Source organism: Caloenas nicobarica, chromosome 1, assembly GCF_036013445.1.
Source record: "Caloenas nicobarica isolate bCalNic1 chromosome 1, bCalNic1.hap1, whole genome shotgun sequence".
NCBI classification, from domain to species: domain Eukaryota; kingdom Metazoa; phylum Chordata; class Aves; order Columbiformes; family Columbidae; genus Caloenas; species Caloenas nicobarica.
The window spans coordinates 208,030,451-208,050,184 of NC_088245.1; the positions used below are offsets into that span (position 1 = coordinate 208,030,451).

A 19,734-nucleotide genomic window follows, 5' to 3' on the forward strand; every position below is an offset into this window, starting at 1 on the left:
TTTATTCACATGGGGCTCCATCCTTTGAGGTGCTCAGTATTGCACGTGTTAGCTCTTAATCTTGAACACAAAGTATTAAATGCTTTGCAAGGCCACAACCAGATAGAAATAAATCTGCTTTTTGTCCCTTTTCAGCACAATTGCAGAAACACCCCATGCTAAAAGCCTTGCTGGGCAGTTGGTTCATGCTGCAGCTGACAATGCCTTGGACCATGTCTCAGGAAGGAATTGGTTGGACTCATTTCATAGCGCGTACCTAAGACTTATAGATCTGATAAACATGAAGATGTGAAGGAGAGAGCTGGTGTCAGAAGCAGAGATGAGACTGTTTTGACTGATGTGTTTACATGTTCAGTTTTCACTCTCCATTAACTGCTGCTTCTTTGTCTGTGAAATGTTATTAAAAATTGCGAACTAACCTCATTTTTCTTTAACTGTTCATTAGCATCAACACTGTGAAAAAATATCAAATGAATAAGAAACATAGAAAGTGTTAGGAAAAATTGTAGTAACTTGTGAGGTGGCTAATAGTTTCAACTGACTATATATCAAATATATCGATTTTCCCAGTCCTCGGGTATAGATGAGGCATCTTGTTATATTTACAGCATCACATTTCAGGGTATTTTCTTTAGTACCAAAATGCCATCAAAGTATAAGACTAGGGGCCTTTGAATTGTGAATACTGCAAGATTAATAATTCTCACATCCATCTTTCAGCTGAGAGTGACAACACTGCTGTGTGTCTTAGTTAAGGTGCTTCAGTTAAGGATCTATGAAAACTTCATGGGCATAATACAAAAAAGTGTGAAAAGCTCACAGCTTTCATTGACATCAGTGAGAGGCCACCTCAAAAAAAAAAAACAAACCCAGGCCCTCTCCAGATATTCCTTGCTCTTCAATATTTAGCTGATTTTTTAATTTTATCAGGTAGGCCGTAATTGGTGTAGCAGGATGAGGAAGATGGTACTTTTTGTAAATGGCAAAAAAAGATCCTCCAAGCATATAAAGAGTCTGACTTTCATAAGAAAACATTGTATTTTCATTGCCAAAGACAAGATTTGGTCTCATTTTCCTTCCTCATTTTACAGATAATCACAGGCTCTGTGAGCCCAAGATTTTTGCTCTAAAAATGAATTTCAGAATAATAAATAATAATTACTGGATTTATTGGCCATTGTGTTAGGTGATTCTTGTATTCCAGTATATCCCTCATCCTTCTCTGTTCCTCACTGTCTCTGATAATTAATAAAGACCTGAGTGAATAGTTATTCAATTATACTGTTCAGCTTCTGAACATCTACCTGGGGAAAAAGGTCTCTCAAGCACAAAGAGTGACCCTCTTTGCTTTGAAAACCAAATATTTGCACTATTTCTTTAATTCTGAATCTAAGCAACTCTCACTGAAGCCAGTGAGAATATTGGTGCCAAGAGAACCTGGAGAAGACTCTACACTCAGAAAAAGAACAACTAAAAAGTAGTAATTGAATATTCAGAAAATCATACTTAACCAGGACACATGAAAAGAGTAATGCCCTGAGCAGATTTCAATTTTCCAGTCTGAAATGGCATTTGAAGTGCAACAGCCCATTTCACGAGTGCAGGCTGTGTCCATACCTATCTCACCATTTCCAAACATGTCTGCTAAACACTATAATAAATCCCAGCTTTCTTTATTATACCATTTAGCACAGATTTTCTGAATGCAGGTTTTCTTTTTGTGCTATAATTTGGACCATTCAATTGACTAGGAATAATCTGAGGCAATTGAACAAACTGTACTAAAATTCCATTTTCCTCCACTTACTATTGAGAGAATTCTAATAGTTTCCATCACGCCATTAAAGTACAGGCACAGCGATGTACACTCTAGCTATTTCCCCATCAAAACCAGACAGTAATGCCCAGGTGCCAAACTCACTTATATTCACTCTCCAGAAATCTAGATTGACCTACAGCGCTCTGAAGCTTGAAAGGAATGTTCACCATGATCCTACAGCTTGAATCATAAATTCATCCAGCCTGACGACCATGCACTGAATATGTGTGGAACCTCAACAGTGCTAGCACAAGTGGCAAATTAATTTAGAAGGAACCCTGGGGAATAAGAATATGGGTAAAAAACCCAGCCTATTTAAATAGGACTGGCAGTGTTTCAAAGCTATGTTGCCGTGTCTTACCGAAACACACATTCACAGTAGAGACAACAGCCAGAGAGCCTGATGTTACAGCTTCTCCAAGATACGTGTATGCACACTCTGTGTGTGCGTGTGAGCGACAGAGAAAGACATTCTGTGGGATTCAGGTCACACAACTTTAAGTGTCTCCAACATAGATGTTTACATCTCAGCTAATCACCTGAGGCTCCTTCCACTCAACTGTGAGAAATAGACATTTTTAGGGCATGATTCGCGTGAGCTATTTCAGACGTCTACTTCTGGATGAGATGAATGGTACTCTGAAAGTGCCAAGTATGCTCCACTGACTCAAGAGAAATACTAAGCAACTAGCTTAAGTGAAGATGTTTGCAATGTACATGTGGATATAGTGTATATTTAACACTAACATATATCTGTTTGGATTTCCTTTATCTATATGCACATATATATAAATTCTCTCTCCTTGCAATGAGTATTTAGGTATGACCATTTCATACCTTTTCTCTCTGGTTCTCTCAGTACCTCCCTCTGAAAAGCCCTGATGAAATTGTATCTTTATCACATTTCTCCTTCCAGAGCTACACAGAACTTTCCATCACCTCGTCTGATGTTCTCGCTTGTTCAGATTTCACTACTAGGATGTCTCCAAGAGTTGCATTTCTCATGTGGATTGCAGACTGCATTGCAACCTGCTGTGCAGCTCTCCCAGGAGAATTTTGCCCATGGAGCCTTGACCTGGTGTTCGCTGGCCTACAGGGATTCACTGCCTCAAAAAAGACAGAGAGACTGAGTGGTGGCTGTAAGACACTACATAAAACCAGGCCCTGATGCCAGATTCAGTCTTCGCAAACTGCCTCAGCCAAACTTCAACTGTAACCCAGCAAAGTTCCCAAGTGAGAATTTCTGCGATTTGTTGAAAATCAAAGTCTCTCTAACTGATATGGCATCATGCTGATTTCTAAGAAATTTGGGAAAAGTGTAAAGAGGTATCTAATGCCTAATGGAGAACTCATTGTGCTGGAAATCAGAGTAAACAACCCAAAGTACCTCAACCTTAACTTCCTCTCATCTGCTGCCAAATCGCGATGGCAAATCTTCAAATGCTGTTGCTTGTGGTTCGAAAAAAAATGAACTAGAACACACTCATTTTTAACACATAATGCTTTGTGTTCGTACAGCACCTATCAAAGCTATGAAATGCTTAGCACTTATTCCAGCTAGAAAAAGACAAAAATATAGTGGACTAAGAGGTACCTGTTTGCACTGTGCACAGTTTTTACAATTAGTGAGACACAGGATGGAACATAAAGACTGATCTTAAACTTCCTCATCTTACTGGGATTGCACTTCCCTGGTTGCACTTCCCGCTGTAGAGTTCTCCCCTGGGCAGCTGGAGGAGAGGCAGCTGCAGAACCACTTCTGAAATCACAGCTGGATCCAGCCCTGTCCCAGCTCTGGTCTCCCACCTTTATAACTAACTGTACAATTCACATTGTGCTGATATATTTGAAAGTAGTTCTGAAGTTGAAATATCTGCATTACAGTAAGCTCAACCAGTCGCCTTTATACAGGGCAACAAGTAGCCATGGTTATGTGCAGTGATTTTTGATCACCGATGGTATCAAACATATTTTAAACAATGAAGCAGCAATGAAAGAGCTGGGGTGTGTGTAAAGCTTTTGAGTTGTTCCCGCAGCGTGATGCACCTCCACAGTGCCTGTTTGTGGCTTTGGACAACTGGAATTTTTAATTATAGATATTATTTCAGAAGCTGTCTGGTTTGAATAAAGATTAAAAGATGCTGTGGCTGTTTATTCCAAGCTTATCTAATTATTTTTCAGCTGTAAATCAACAGCAGACTGTAAGAAGGCAGTTCTTGGATGCCAGATAATTCCTTGAAAATCTTTTATTTGTACTTCTAGTAGCAATTACTGAAGTATCTACTTCTACCCTCAGAAATCTAGCACAAGTACTTTAAGCTCAGAAGAAATATAGTAAATCAACAGGAAAAAAATCCTTCATCCTGCTTAAGCTCTCAGTTTCCTCCAAAGCTTGGCAATTCTATAGTAAAGTTTCAATGGCTGCTCACATTCACCAAACTTTGTAAAGGACTGTACTTAACTCTTCAAACGGCTGTCATGTTCCCTAGTCTGCGGGTCAAATAACATGATCTGGCATTTCCTGAAAGTATTGATGGTCATACATGTTGATTGAAAAATTTGACTGTGGATGTGAACCTAGAAAGACAAAGCAAAGCACGTACCTATTTCAAGACAACCAAATATATAACCTTACAGGATCAGATTTTAAAACCTTAAGCCAAAAGACAAAAAGGAAGATATGAATTTGCATAAGAAATGCTAAAAATCCCCTGTGTATGTACATAGCACATTATTTAGCTGATGATGGGTTTGTTGGGTTTGTTTTCTTTCCTCATTAATCATGAGCTGATGGCTGAATTCCAACGAATTAAAAAGGATAATAGAAGAATTTTTTTTAGCTTCTCACTTCAGTTATTTAATTCAAATTAAGTTAATTCACCTTCATCAACAAATGAATAATGAATAATAAAATTTATTATATTTCACATCCATTCTCTCACTTTGTGCTCTTCTTTCTCTATTTCTTTTTCTCATTGGCGAGATTTAGCGACAAAGAGGATGTGGACTCCCAAAAGCCTTAACAGCATTTCCTACTGCTCAGTCCTCCTCGAAGACTTATAATACTTTGCCTTTAGTGTTGTGGACTTTCTGATAACATCCCAAATAGAGATATAGGGTCTATAATACAAAAGGAACAGGTAATACTGAATAAAAAAAAATAATCAGGAAATTCCCGAGAACTATTCCAGGAGTCATTGGAAGGTCTTAAGACAGACTGGGATAAAGAGAAAAAAATAACGAAAATAAGAAACACCAGTTTATGCATAGATAAAAGATCAAGTCAAAGAGCTACATAATTTCTTCTGAAAAGGTGATTTTTGACCGCTTTCCTGTGGTATATACACTGCTTAAGTGTGCATTTTAATTGTTTTCAGCCAACAATTTTTAGTCCTACATTCAACACATTATTCTCATATTAAATTTTACCTCACTTCATTCAATAGAACTTCTTTTATATATCTCAACTGAAAATGCTATGCTATTTTAGTAAGGGCTGGACGGGGAAATCAGAGACTGCAAGGTAAAGAAAACCCTGGGTCCAATGAATCCTGCATCCACTGGCAAATCTGCTTACAGAGCTTTGCTTTTTCCACCATCTTTTCTGTTGGCATTTCTATGAGCAGATAATGACACTTATTTTCAATTTTTATGACCTAGATGGACCTTATTTTCATTTTCTTGCACTGGCTAGAACACAGTTATTTACTTTGATTAAGCTTTCTGGCTAAAAAGTAGCTATGCTTGTATTCAGTGAAGAACAGCAAAATCACTACATCCCAAAGAAAGGAAAACAGCAAACTTGACTCATAAACTCGGCAGTACAGCTACAGATTTGCAACATATGGTAATTTGCCTCTGATTCTCTTGCACATGCTGACCAAAATAATCCATTGAAACAGAAATGTCCTGGGTTGTAAGAAAAAAAAAAAAAAAAGCTAAATCCCAGACATTTTACATGAGTCACCGGCTGTAAAGAGTTTATCCATAAAGTGAAAATTTCAGTCTCTGAAAACAAGCACATTTCTGAACCCACATTTATTTTTTCCTTAGTGCCTAATGTAAACATAACCTACCTTTGTAATTAGTGAATATGATTTGAAATAACAGTGCCTAGCACAAAGCTGCAGGCTCTGTTGTACCACAACCACATTATAATAATATGTAAAACGCAGAGCCTCTCGAACGGACTTCTGAGGGTTGGACACAGCCAGTTGTGTGGGTTTGACTGAAAAAAGCTTATGCTAATAAAAGTGACTGAGGCTTTTGAGGTTTTCTGCTTGAGAGGTTTGGGCCATTTTTTGGAACAACGCTGGAATAAAAGAACAGGTTTTGCATTTATGGTTTGGGAAGTGATATTTAGATAGGCAGCTGAGACATCAAAGATTACAGCAGTGAAGCACCAGGGCATGTCAGCTTAGTGAGACACACCACATCCAGAATTCATGAACCAGCAGAAAACCAGGCTCATCGGCGCACACAGAGTGATACCGTATGGAAGAACAAGGCTGGTCCAGATGCAGCACAGATTTATCAGCCTGGCTCAGCGTGCAAGAGAATAAACCTCAGTTCTCAGCAGGGCTTACCATGTCGGTGCTGACACCGGGGTAATTGAGCTTTGTTGCAGCTCAAACCAGTAAGTTGTTCAGGACCCTGTGTTAGACCTTTGTGCGCACACCTGAACTGAATTGTGGTTGCTGGCTTGGACTTCTTGCACCATTGTTGCCCACATTTTGGGTTCCTGGCAGAGCTTGGATCTGTCTCTACGTGTCCAGTGACTGTAGCTTTTCACAAAACGCGAATTCAGGGAGCTGACCCAAGCTCTTGACAATAAAGTCACTCTGTGTTTGGTCTGGAAAAAAACTACTGTAGGTAGAATAGCTCCAGAAGTAAACACAGAGCCGGAGAGGTCAGAGAATGTTAGAGATTCATCGGCAACCATGACATTTCCAATCTGAGCTTGGCCCATAACAAGGTCACTGGTAACAGTGATCCATACCCTTTCAGTCCTTGCTCTTTCTGGCAGCAGTACCAATTAGTGCTTCATGTGGTTGCTGCCCAGTAGAATAAGACCATCCATGCTAACATTTAAGCTTTTCTTTCCTTCCTTCCTTCCTTCCTTCCTTCCTTCCTTCCTTCCTTCCTTCCTTCCTTCCTTCCTTCCTTCCTTCCTTCCCTTCTCCTACCTTACCCCTTCATGCTGAGGGCATAATGACAAAATGTAGAATTTAGCCTTAATTGGATCTCTGCAGTGTTATCACCTGAATTAGCTCCCCCATGAATAATTATCACTGCCTGGAGGCTGACAAATTGCTTCCCTCTACTTCATGATTGTCAGGAATTTCAAATTATACCCTGAGCATGGGGGTTAAAAAATGAAAATGAAAAGCCTACAGAAGCATAATTAAGATTATTGAAATATTTGGCATGGAATCCCAAAAGGAGTGAGTGACAGCAAGAACTTTGCGAGGGGCAACTGGGCAATACCCAGTCTTTCTGCCAGCAATGACTAAGGCAATAGACTTGTACAGTCAAAGCAAAACTATAACCACTGCTACTGCCTGGCTCACAGCTGGGAAGTTACTATCTTATTCATTACCCCATTTAAGCTATGTACATCAGCTTGTTTAGCATCTCATCTGCATATTTGATCTTGCTATGTAGATGGTAAATTCTTTGTAGCGTAGACTGATAGCAGGGTAAACATATGCACGGGGAGAGCAGCAGATTTTCATGCATTTAGAATAGCACATAATAGTCGCTGTTTTGTAAGAACAAGGTCTTGGGGAAAAGGTTCACTTCATGAGATCAGTCATTCCATGTCTGGGCAAGACCTTGCACAAAAATGCAATGCATCACTACATCCTGATATCCATTTCAGATACCAAAAGAGCTGATAACCGGTAAGAAATCTTCATATCACAAAACCAAATCACTATAAAGGTATAATGCTCTTTGACAATGGCTTGAAATGATCAGATTAAGGAATAGGGCATTATCCGATTTTCACATTAATGGTGCTGTGCTATAAGATTGATGCATTCTTCAGTGCAAATCAATGCAGTTCCTCAAACTTCTTTCCCGCCTTGCCGAACCCAGAACACACAAATCAGGCATAGACAAGGTAGCTGCTGACGTATTCCCAGGAGAAAGTTCTCCCTACTTACCTGACATACAGTGACCTCTTCTGATTAGTCCTCAGGGATCCGGACCCAGAACTCATGCTGTGATTCATCATCTGCTCACGCAGGTCATGGATTTTTGCCTCAAACCGAGCGTACTCTAAGGAGATAAAAAAACAGAGAATAAAGATATTTTAGTTTTCTTGACCTATATAATCACTAGGGCTGCCAAATGCAAATTAATATTGAATTAATGAGTGTAAGGTATGTCCTAAAAATTGAGGTCAAATAGAACTTTTCGTTAATATACAAATAATAATAATAGATATACCAATAATCACCAAACACATTAAGTTTAACAAGGGCAAGTGCTAGATTTTGTACCTGGGACACATCAACCCTGGCTGTACATACAGACTGGGGGATGAGATGCTGGAAAGCAGCTCTGCAGAGAGAGATCTGGGGGTTCTGGTCGATGGCCGGTTGAACACGAGCCAGCAGTGTCCCTGGAGCCAAGAGGGACCCGTGTCCTGGTGCATCCAGCCCAGCACGGCCAGCCGGGCAGGGAGGGGATTGTCCCGCTCTGCTCTGCGCTGGGGCGGCCTCACCTGGAGCGCTGGGTGCAGGGCTGGGGACACAGGATAAAAAGGATATAAAGCTACTGGAAAGTGTCCAGAAGAGGCTACGAAGTTGGTGAAGGGTTTGGAGAGGAAGCCGTATGAGGAGCGGCTGAAGTCACTGGGTTTGTTCAGCCTGGAGGAGACTGAGGGGAGAGAGACCTCATGGCGGCTGCAGCTTCCTCACCAGGGGAGGAGGAGGGGCAGGGCTGAGCTCTTCTCTGGTGACCAGTGACAGAACCCGAGGGAATGGCAGGAAGATGTGCCAGGGGAGGTTCAGGTTGGACATGAGGAAAAGGTTCTTCCCCCAGAGGGTGCTGGACACTGGAACAGGCTCCCCAGGGAGGTGTCCCGGCCCCAGGCCTGACAGTGTTCAAGAAGAGACTGGACAACGGCCTCAGACACACGGTGTGACCTGTGGGGTTGTCCTGTGCAGGGACAGGAGCTGGACTCGATGATCCCTGTGGGTCCCTTCCAACTCAGGACGTTCCATGGTTCTAATATATTAGCTTAGATAAATTAATGACCTCTTTGTTATGGTACCTGAACATTTTAGCACTGACTGTGTGAAAAATCGAATAGCTAGAGCTTCTCTTCTGGAGTTTCAGGAAAGGGAAGGAGGCTTAAAGTGTGTTGCTAAATATCTTATAATTTGCAAAAAGGATTTTGAAAGCAGTTTTCTACTATATCATTCGTCTTTCCCTTGTTAGGGACAGTGGGATGATGCACTGAAGTTATTACACTAATGAGTTAAGCATTTAGTGTAAAATCCCAGCAAACTGCAGGAATCATAGAATTTTTGGTTGGAAGAGCTAACTCTAGCACTAATCCATGTCTCTAAGAACCTAATCTATATGTCTTTTAAACACCACTAGGGATGGTGACTCAACCACTTCCCTAGGCAGCCTGTTCCACTGCTTCACAACCCTTCTCATGAAGAAATTTTTTCTAATATCCAGTTTGAACCTTCCCTGGTACAACTTGAGGCCATTTTCTCTCATCCTAAAGGAGAAACACCAAAGTCTGATTATCCCCGAAGAAGCTGTGAAATTGTTGTATGAGCAATAAGCCACATTATTTGACCAGCCCATTGGGGACGGGGCTCTGTTTCTTTTAAATAAGTGGAGTCATAGCTGGGTCTTAGGCTGGGTGATCCCAGGAACTCCAGACCTGTTTAGCTGCACAAAAATGGTACAAAACCACCTCCCTCGCCTTGTTCTCCTCTATAGCTGGAGGCTTTGTAAAATGTGGTGACATGCTGACCAGCAACATGGGACCAGCGCTGGGGCAAGAATTCAGCCGGCCGTGTTTCATTTGGTGAGGATGCATCCCTTGCACAGCCTGGCCAACGGTCCCTCCTGCTGGCACATTCTCCTTGCGCGTTGTGTGACCTAATGGGCTGAGTTTTGGTTTGCCAGAGGAAAAGTCGAAGTTTTGGAGACAAGCTCTAATTCCTTGAAACTGACAACCAGCAACACAGAGAGTCATAATTCAACCAACCCCAGGAAATCTACCTACACGAGCTAGAAGACTAACTTGAGGGGGTGTACAAAATCCATTTCAGTGAGTCAGTGACACTTTGAAGAGTAAGATGTTGCAGACTGATGCTAGCAAAGAGAAGCTGTTCCCTGCACCTCTATGTTTTATTTCACTGCCTGCTTCAAAAGGAGGGTCTACATTTCCCCGTATCAAGTCTGGGGCAGAAATGAAATGAGCAGGCAAGGTTTCCTTCTTTAGAAGGTGGAGGTACATCCCACCAGGTCACACCGCTTCTCAGTTTACACAAATAAATGTTTACTGTGCATTTATAACGTGTTGGTCTGCTCTCTGTTTGTTGCTGTTTGAGCCATGTGAAAATGCTGTAAGACAGCAATATTCTCATTTTCTCCTAGCAGAAATCTCAGCATTATTTTTGTTTGACCATTTGCCGTTCACTCTGGCTCGTTTCCCAGAATGTCTAGATGCTTTGCAACAACAGCTAATTAATTTTATCCAGTGCCCTTTAACTTTTCATTGGATAATAACATCTGACCTTTCCAAGATCCCACATTTTGCATAGATGCTAGCTACCTTCAAGCTGGCTTAGCAGAGTGGTTTGATTTGGGCTTTTTTTTTCTCCCCCCCACTTCATCTTCTTCTTCCTGTTACTTGAGGTATTTTAACTCCCTTTTCATTGAGTTTCTTTGGTATTACCTACTGAGTTTGTGACAGTGGCCACTTTGCCAGTCAGCTGGGAACCACCGCTGTGGTATAAGAGTTTTCAGTCTTCCCGCATACCTATGACTTCACTGACTGCAGCTGAAATTCTGTATGTCAGGAGGAGAGACACTCCTACATGCAGACTGCATTTCAGATTTATTCTGGAGCTTGTTTCTTGCTAATTTCTTTCACCTAAGGTACATCTTTAAGCTTCTCAGTGATTTAAAAACCCAGATCCTCAGAGGAACTAAGTTTCCTACAAACTTGTACTGTTTTTTAAAGTAGAGTTTAGTTTTGAAGTGTTTATCCCTGTGTAGGATTTAAGTTTGCTCTACATGAGTCATATTTGTTCTGTTCCCCCGCTCTAGAATTTATTTAGTAAATAATCATCTTCCAAGCAAGGCTTTGTTTAACTTATATTTCATTATGACAAATTTAACATTTCTTCTTGGCAAATAGGAAGGGTGATCTAAAGAACAAAAAACTTGCATTTCTCTTCCTGATACAGTGTCAGTCCTCTGCAGACAGACAGACTACTACAATTTTAAGGGTTGTTACTAGGTGTCTTTCATGTGTGGTGGACACACTGAAGGAGACAGTAAACATACAGTGTAATTCAGCTTCTTTGATGTTTTACATCTGGGCAAGGCCAAAGATATGAATGATTTACGTCAGAGCAGCTGTATTGGCAGCTTTCCCTTTAATGAGCAACCATATCCCAAGCAGAGTCTGTATGTGAGGTGTGGGAGTAACTCCCAGATTTAGACACCGATCTGGAGAGTGAGAAGAGAGGACTGAAAATCTGACTCTCTCTAGCACAGCATCCAGCTATTTGCAACTTGAGATACTTGCTCATGAGATACTCGAATGACTACAGCTTGGTCAGATGATGGTATCGTAGCTTGTGTTCTGACTTCAGAGCACACTTGAAATTTAACTGATTTTAACTGACTGTAAATTTATTATAATTTAAAAAAAATCTCTCTCTTTCTAGAGAACATTTTGAACCCTCAACACATTCTTAAAAAAATGTCTAATAAGTCTGTGATGGAAGTTCAGGGTTCAAGCTCTTGCTCCCTGCTTGATATTAAAAAATACTGAAATAGTAACAATAGTTCTGTTACTTCATGCTCTTCAGATGTTTTTTCCTTAGCATTGAAATACATAGATAATTTGGAAATAACCACATCTATGGGCCTGTATTTTTGGACACTACCTTCTCCATATTTATGCAACAAAAAGTACTGGAAGGTACACCTGTCCTTTCTTCCTGACAAATGCCTGGACCAAAAAATGCAAGGCCATTAATGCAGTATTGAAGTATTGTAGTATTGAACCCAGCTCAGATCAGCTTCTTTAATCTCAGTCCTTCTAATTCTACTGATGCCTAGATGCTACGGCAATGGCTACATCTGAGATGTAAACAGAAAGAGTGATGCTCCATTTCTGCCATCAGAACTGCTACATTAGTCCTGCCCACTGGGAAAAATTTCCTTTTTCTTAACACTTTTTTATACACGGGGTCATTCCAGAGAAGCCATTTCCTAATAGCTTTGCATTTGCTAGGTGCGAGTAAGTGGCAGAGCTGAAGTCCAGAAAAACACTTCATCCTTCCTTCAAATTCAACACTGAATCTAAATAACGCACTTTCAAGGCTCCTACACAATTAAAAGGACACTGAGGTTGTAACGTGCTGACAAGAAATACAGTTAAAACTGATTCATTAATTCCATGCCCTTTAAAGAAAGGTAGAACAAAGAACTGTTGCTGCTGAAGTGCATCATGAGCGAAATTTCCCAAATTTGACTTACCGAAAACCATCTGCAAAGGTCCTACCCCTTGCTTGATTCACTAGTGATCCAACAAACTAAACTGGTAGCTTAGGAAAAGGATAAAGTAATGCATTAGACTAAAAAGGGCAAACGGGTGAGCAAACTGTAACTTATAACATTACTGGGGTCAGACCAGATGATATAATGGCTGATGCTGGCCTGTGGCTCTGGAAAAGTTGGTGTAAGAAGCAGGACAGATGTGATGGAGGGAAGTGTCCGTTCATACTTGGCTTTAGACCTGGGTCAGGGCTCATGGCAGTTTAGGTAGGCCTGGATTTAGCTGTCCCAAGGACACAGATACAACTCGCTAACCCTGGAGATGTGGGGATGTGGAATAGGAGGTGGCTGCTCTGAGGAATGGCCCATCTACAGGGACTGCAGGACCACCTTTCAGGGTTCTGGCATTGGCATGTTGGGGTCTGCATGCTGCCGCAAGCAAGTGCCCTTTTTCCCAAGGGTCTGTTTTCTAAAGTTGGCTCTGCTCAACACTCTGGGCAGTCAAGAGAGAGAGAAGAGTCAGCTTGAATTGCTCCAGTGGGAGTTGTCCCCAAGCTCAACCAAGGCCAAAACTGAGTGCATTTATCAAATAGAGACACCAGTTTGAACAACTGATGTTTATCTGCTTCATACAGGACTTTTTAGCTTGAATACGCGAACAGGGAACTGGTGTTTTTCCTTCTACCTCATTCCAACAGCTTGCCAAGCACTATATCTGGGACTCACACATATTCTAACCTTTGGATATCAATGTAATCATTTACCTTTCAAAGCACTTGCATATGTTGAAAGTATTGGATAGACCTTTGGGAGTAATCTTCAAACACCTTGAACCTTCTCCTTAGTTCATATACTGAGAAATCGAAGCAAGGTAAATGGCCAGCCCCATTAAAAAAAAAAAAAACCCAAACCCCAAACCCTAACAGTAATGCTCTTAAATTGAAACTTCCATTTTACCTGGCCAAGGTCAAAACTATGATCTACATAATCTTGCAGGCACCAATATTTTTACTGCTGAAGTGATTTAGATATCTCAAATCCTGACACCCCTTCTACAGCTCTGCAGGTGGGTAGCTACGCTGTGGGGAGGAGTTGTTTTAACCCCCTTGCCCCCTTCCTCTTTTGAGTTCCTATTGACTTGCTTTGGTGGCCCATGATGACTCAGTATTGAGCTGCTGTGAGTCCAATTACTCAACGCTTAAGACTCTTCACATGCTGTGAAGGAAAAAATCATGAGTTTGTGAGATCCATGCTGGATGCACAGTCACTAAGGGCAGCTGGGATGAGTGTTGCTGTGTCTTAAGTAATATACATGGAGCAAGGACTTTTTCAATTAAAATAAGCAGTATATTGAAATTTTAGCTTGAAATTCTCCAGGTGACTTCAGAAATGGCCTAAAAGGCTATGATACTTGAACATACAAGAAAGTTCTTGGAAGTCTTAGAAGCATTTGGGAGACTGAAAATGAATGCAAGAAACCAAATATCAAGAATTTTTTAGAAAATCCTGGTGAAAAAGTCAAATAATTTATTGATCTAAAAATAACAAAGACACAGATTTTATAATTGATGGCTTGATGCTACTTTTTGGTAATGTAAAGAATAAATTTGATAAATTAATAAATATTCTGCAGCTTTTCTATGAGAAAGAGTTGCAGAGTTTTACAAAGCTACATTACTGTTATTTTTCACTTATAAGTTTATGATAAAGATTGTAACTTTGATCGAATTTAGAGAACATGGAAACATAAAAGCCCTTATCCTACAAGTAAAGCATAGTTAAGTAACGGAAATGCTGACGTATTATACAATACGGAAAATAATAGTTCAGCATCACAGTCCAAGTCTTTATTAGTTTGAATGCTTTTAGTGCTGGCACCTTTAAAGAGATAGCAATTCTTTCTGTCAGCAGGTATTGAAATTTGCTTTCCTGTGTAATTCAGGATCATCACTGTTTGCTTGTAGATGATAACAGATTCCCTAATTGCTGCTTTTGTGCTTCTAAAATAACGTATCTCTAACCCACTTCAGTGAATGGTGAAGCAATGATGGCTATAACGCAAGCGGGAGGTTGGAAAAGGCAGCATATATCTCCTGGACTCTGTCAGGGAGTGAAAGGGAAGTAAAACTTGAACCGTGCAATTTTAACAGACTACACTGCTTAAGAACAAAATGAAAGAAAAACCTAGGAAGGCAGTAGTAAGAGGCAGAATTTTCTTACTTCAAAAAGAGTTTGTCAAATAACTCTAGACACTATAACAAAGGAATAGATGCCAGACCAGCTTCTCCATCAGTATCAATTTGGCATAATTTCAGTGGATCCAGGCCAGCTTAAACCTTCTGAGATTTTCTTCTGTTTATGGGAAAACAAATTATATGCCACTACAGCATGTCATGATCTTATTGCCTTGGACATCTGAGATAGAAATGTGCATACTATTACTATGGTAACATTATTTATGCTATTTGTGTATTTTATTTTTTTTTCCCTCTGCCACCTTTTAGCAGCTATCTTGGCTGAATGGTTTAAGATTTAAAATAATAGAAGAACATGTTTCGTCCTGCAGTGACTGTCTTCCATGTCTGCCCTTTGCCCACAGTGCTGTCCAGTCACCACTCTTTTACATACGAGGGTAAAGGAAGGTTAGCAGACCAGTTTCAAGCCTTCAGAGGACTGGATCTGATTCTTGTTTTTCAACAGATTTACAGTGTGAACCCGGATGAGTCACAAAAAGTGAAGGCAGAGATTTAGGTGCTAGGTTTACATTATGTCTTTGGATATGTCTGCCAGGTGGCCACCATCCCACAGCTCTGGAAGACTTTGAAACTACTGTAATACAGACAAAAAGTGAGTATACAAAAAGACATGAACTGCTATTAGTATTTTATGTCTTCTGTTTACAGTTTTTTTGTTTAATATTTATTTTGAGCCAATTTTTGCTAACAGTACCCTGACTGCTGTTTTCAGATGACTAGGGGTTCAAGTCTATAGCCATCAGAGTTTGCAAGTAATTACACAGCAGGTTAATGAGGGTGAAAAATCTTCGTGGTCTGTAGTAGTTGCTGAAGAAACGAACAAACAACCATAATATGGTTATGTACAGTTAATTGTACCTTTGTTTCTTAAATCTTCCTCTGCAATATCTGGTGTTGGACACTGCCAGGGACATGATTATGGACAAAACTGACTTTGGATCTCATATTGTACGGCAAATGCTATGCTTTTAATAAGTCCTAAAGATCAGTTAGCTTTAACATCAGCTAAATTTGTCACTTGACAGGAAAAAATGCACACCATTCTGATGCCATCAATAGGCAGCGCAATAGTGTGCATTTTTTATTGGATAAAGCGTTGTTCAAAAGGCCTTGCTCCATTCATGATGCACTGAGCAACGGAACACGTTCTGCTGCTATTTCTTATCAGTCGTATAACTCCCCTGAGCTCACTCAAAGGAAATGAGAAACACAGATTTCAATACTGGGAAAGGGAACATACATTTACATTTTATTAGTTTTTATTAGTTTGAATATATCTGCTTGTTTTTATCGGAATATTTTCAACACACCTTTTCAGAAACCTTTTCAAAAATAATGACACAGGTGTATTTACTGATTTTAGTCATTGCTTTGGCCTTTAAAACTTCAGCACAGGGAGGCCATTAATGTTTTTGTTCTTCGATATTGGTTGGTTGTCTTCCTTTACCAATATATAGAGGTATTTACACTTGAGCTTGTCTTCTAATTAAAAATTCACCCTGTGTATTTGCTCTGTAGCTGGCTTCATTGCCTGAATATCAACACTAACTTTATTTTCATTTGCTTTATTATTGAAGATAATGCTTCTTCCATCTGTTGCACCATTAGATACAGTCCTCATATTGTGTTAGTTGTGAATATAAATAAACCTGAAAAGATATCTTCCTCCCACGTTATGTTCAGGAGACTAATATCGTGCTCTATTCTTAGTGAAAGGGAATATAATTCCAATCCAAATTAGTCTCTGAAAGAGATGTACTGAAATAAATCAAGCTATTAGTGAGCAACAAGGACTTTGTATCCCACTGAGGTGTTATTTTACCTGTTCCCTTAAAGCCTATCCTTGGCTTATGAAGTATCAGCCTGTACTTTCTCAGCTGTGAATTTCTTCCAACGACTGAAGAAAACTGCAAGAAACTCAATAGCTTTTAAAAACAACTCCCAAGAGTTTGGGAACTTTTTCCTGTACAGAATTTTACTGAATTCTCACAAATGCATCCCCCTGCCGTATTTTAAATTGATGCATTGCTGAACTAAGTGAGATTGTTTGTGGCACTTTTTCAAATTCCCTGAGGCTCACGCTGAGGTAACATCTCGAACAATGTTGCGTGTACACATGCCCAAGGAGGCGCAAGGCAAATGAAGAGCAGAGAGTCAGATCCGAAACAGCCATCTCACAACACATGGTCTGCCTCGGCAGCACAGTGTGAAATCTTGGAAAAGTTGGGCATCACTTCACCCCAGGCACCCAGCTTGCACAGCCACGCTCGCCCAGCACAGCAGCATATGTCTCATTAACCTTGATAGCTTTGTAGGAGTTACTGTTTTGTACAGCGCAGAAATGTTTCAAGATACCTCTGGTGTTTTAGGCACAAAATGACTGTCAAGGTGAAGGAAAAAAAAAAAAAAAAGCTTCCCTGCATTGGAAACCTCTTTCTTACAACAAATATTTATGTGGGACATTGCAAAGAAATAAAACCTACTTTCTATTAATAGCTAAGATAATTCATTTAGCTATTTTGTTGCTTCAGGCTAGTGGTGGAAGGTCTTATTTTCCGACATTTATTCAATTTCCACTATTCTCCATTCAAAATCATTGTCCTGGGGCAATTGTTACTTATTATTTTTGCTTCATTGCTTTTTCTTGCTTCTGCTTTTTACCAAGATAAGTTCTATTTCTTGGGAGTTGAGCATATTATACTGATTAGCCATATCTTCTTAGTGATGATGCTGGCTTAGCCTCCTTCCAGCTCTTAAAGACCTGAATTGACATGAGGAAACAAAGTGCAGAGCTGACTGCTTCTAGAGTTTCCTAGGGAGGTAATAGAGGGAAAACATATTCGTGGTCTTGACTAACGCTATATCTACATTGGGTAGATACTCCTCTTTTTCAGACTCAGTAAATGATTCCTACCTGCCTCCAGCTGCTTATAAATTTCCCCCTTCCAAAAGTCTCCTGAGTGCCCAACTTACCAGCTACATGGCTCATGTGAGTTTTCCCTATTTTTCAATAAGAATGAACTGGGTTAGCCTGTTTAGTGTATTTATGCTGACAGATGCAGACTGGAAAGCAGCTGGACACCAAAATGCCTGCAAATGTAGAAGAGGGCAGGATACAGAGATAAGGAGCTGGGGGCAGACTGGAGCAGGTTCTATCTCCCCCAGAGCTGTTGTGTGTAGAAGATGCCAAGTGGATTCAGTTTGTACTAAACCACATTGGGAAAAGAAAAAAGGTACAATCCTCCTTCATTATCTCCAGAATCAATAACAACTTAATGTGACTAAGGAGACACACAAGCTGCTTAGGAACTGTGCAAGAACCTTTTTGAAATGAAACTGGAAATGTAGATCAGTCTGACCTGCCTGATTTTCAGACAAAAATAAAATTTAAAAAAAGACACTGCTAAATCAAGGCTCAAAACTCTCAAGTGAACTTTTATGAAAATTTTCACAAAAACTTCCACAGCTAAGGCATCACATGCCAGTTTTGTACTTATACTCCATGAAATTCTAATATACTTAGAGTGGGAAGAGATGAAAAAAGGGGTTCTTAAAAGAGACCTGGGGAAAAAAGTTTCTCTCTGAAAACAGAGTGATGGGGAAGCTAACATGATTTTATTAATTCCATAAACTGGCATGAAAGCTGTAGCCTACAGTAAAAAACAAAACAAAACCATAACCCGTAAATCATTCAAAAAGCTTAAGCTAAAGCAGAAGATTCAATAGTAGCAAGAATACCAATACTACTTGATGTAATTATTCATATAACAGGATAGCCTTACAGACTAGCAAAAGCACAGAGATAAGAAGGACCATCAGTAATGCAACCAGAATCTTGGCAGAAGTGTCATGAAAATAAACATGGATATATCTCATTGGGTTAAACTGTTTTGCTATTATGATTAATACCATCTGCTAAGATTGAACAATACCAATAATAAATGATTCACTCCCTGACTTCAAAATCTGCCAGGTGAAAACTACCTCCCCCTGTAACCTTCACTTTCCTATACGAAGCTGTGCTGCTCTTCCAGACGAGATCTTCAGCCATCTCCTAAGGCTGTCTGGGACACGCAATTGAATTAAAAAGAAGAACTGAGCAAAGACTGGAAAAAAACTATCCATTTTTACCATTGAAAAAACTTAAAAAAAAATCACAAATGTCTTGAACAAAAAAAGAAAAGTATGCAGAAAGGAATGAAATGGATAAAAACATTCCCACGTGTATATTGATCTTTTCTAAGGGGCAACACTGAGAGCAGCTGCAGAATTATATTAGTTTGCTAGAGCTTCCTGATTAAGGGGGATTACTGTTTCTAATACAAACAGGTAATAGGGAATGGTTGAGCACATTACAAGTCTGAGCGAATTTAAACGAGATAAATACATATATTACTTCAGGATAAGTCATGCTCCCTGCATGCCTCTTAGCTTATTAGAAGGAATATTTTGAGTACCCTGCAATGAGGTATATAGGTTGCAAACATGTATGTTGTGCAATTGGCCACTAATTAGACATGGGGGCTATATTTGATGGTCTGGATGCTCTGAAATGTTGATTAACTTGAGCATCAGATCACGTAAAATTGGAATAATATCTGAAAAATCAATGTAATACCAACAAATGTCGTGCAATTACTGCTGATACTCTTGAACTCATCATTCACAGAACCACAGAAACCCATTTTTACGACATAAAAGACTTAGCTGGAAAACGCCTTCTTAATCAAGTCCAGTTCCTGCTTTTACATAAAATCAAACCCTAAAATCCTGTGCATAAACTGCTCAAATACGTCTTACAATTAGTTCAATTTTGGCCTTTCACACAGAGAATCCAGTCCTCAAATGGTTAGAATCATTCTTCTAAATGCAACTGAAGCCTACTTATTGGCT

At 39.9% G+C, this 19,734-nt stretch overlaps 1 protein-coding gene across 5 annotated transcripts in view; it reads right to left on the reverse strand.

Moving 5' to 3' along the window:
- The window catches only part of DLG2 (discs large MAGUK scaffold protein 2), a 770,443-nt gene that overhangs the window by 83,714 nt on the left and 666,995 nt on the right, over nucleotides 1-19,734 (reverse strand). For all 5 annotated transcript variants that reach the window (XM_065626935.1, XM_065626939.1, XM_065626938.1 and 2 more), the window contains one exon: nucleotides 7,987-8,101. In XM_065626935.1, the coding sequence (XP_065483007.1) occupies nucleotides 7,987-8,101 (115 nt within the window). The remainder of the gene's footprint in view (nucleotides 1-7,986; nucleotides 8,102-19,734) is intronic.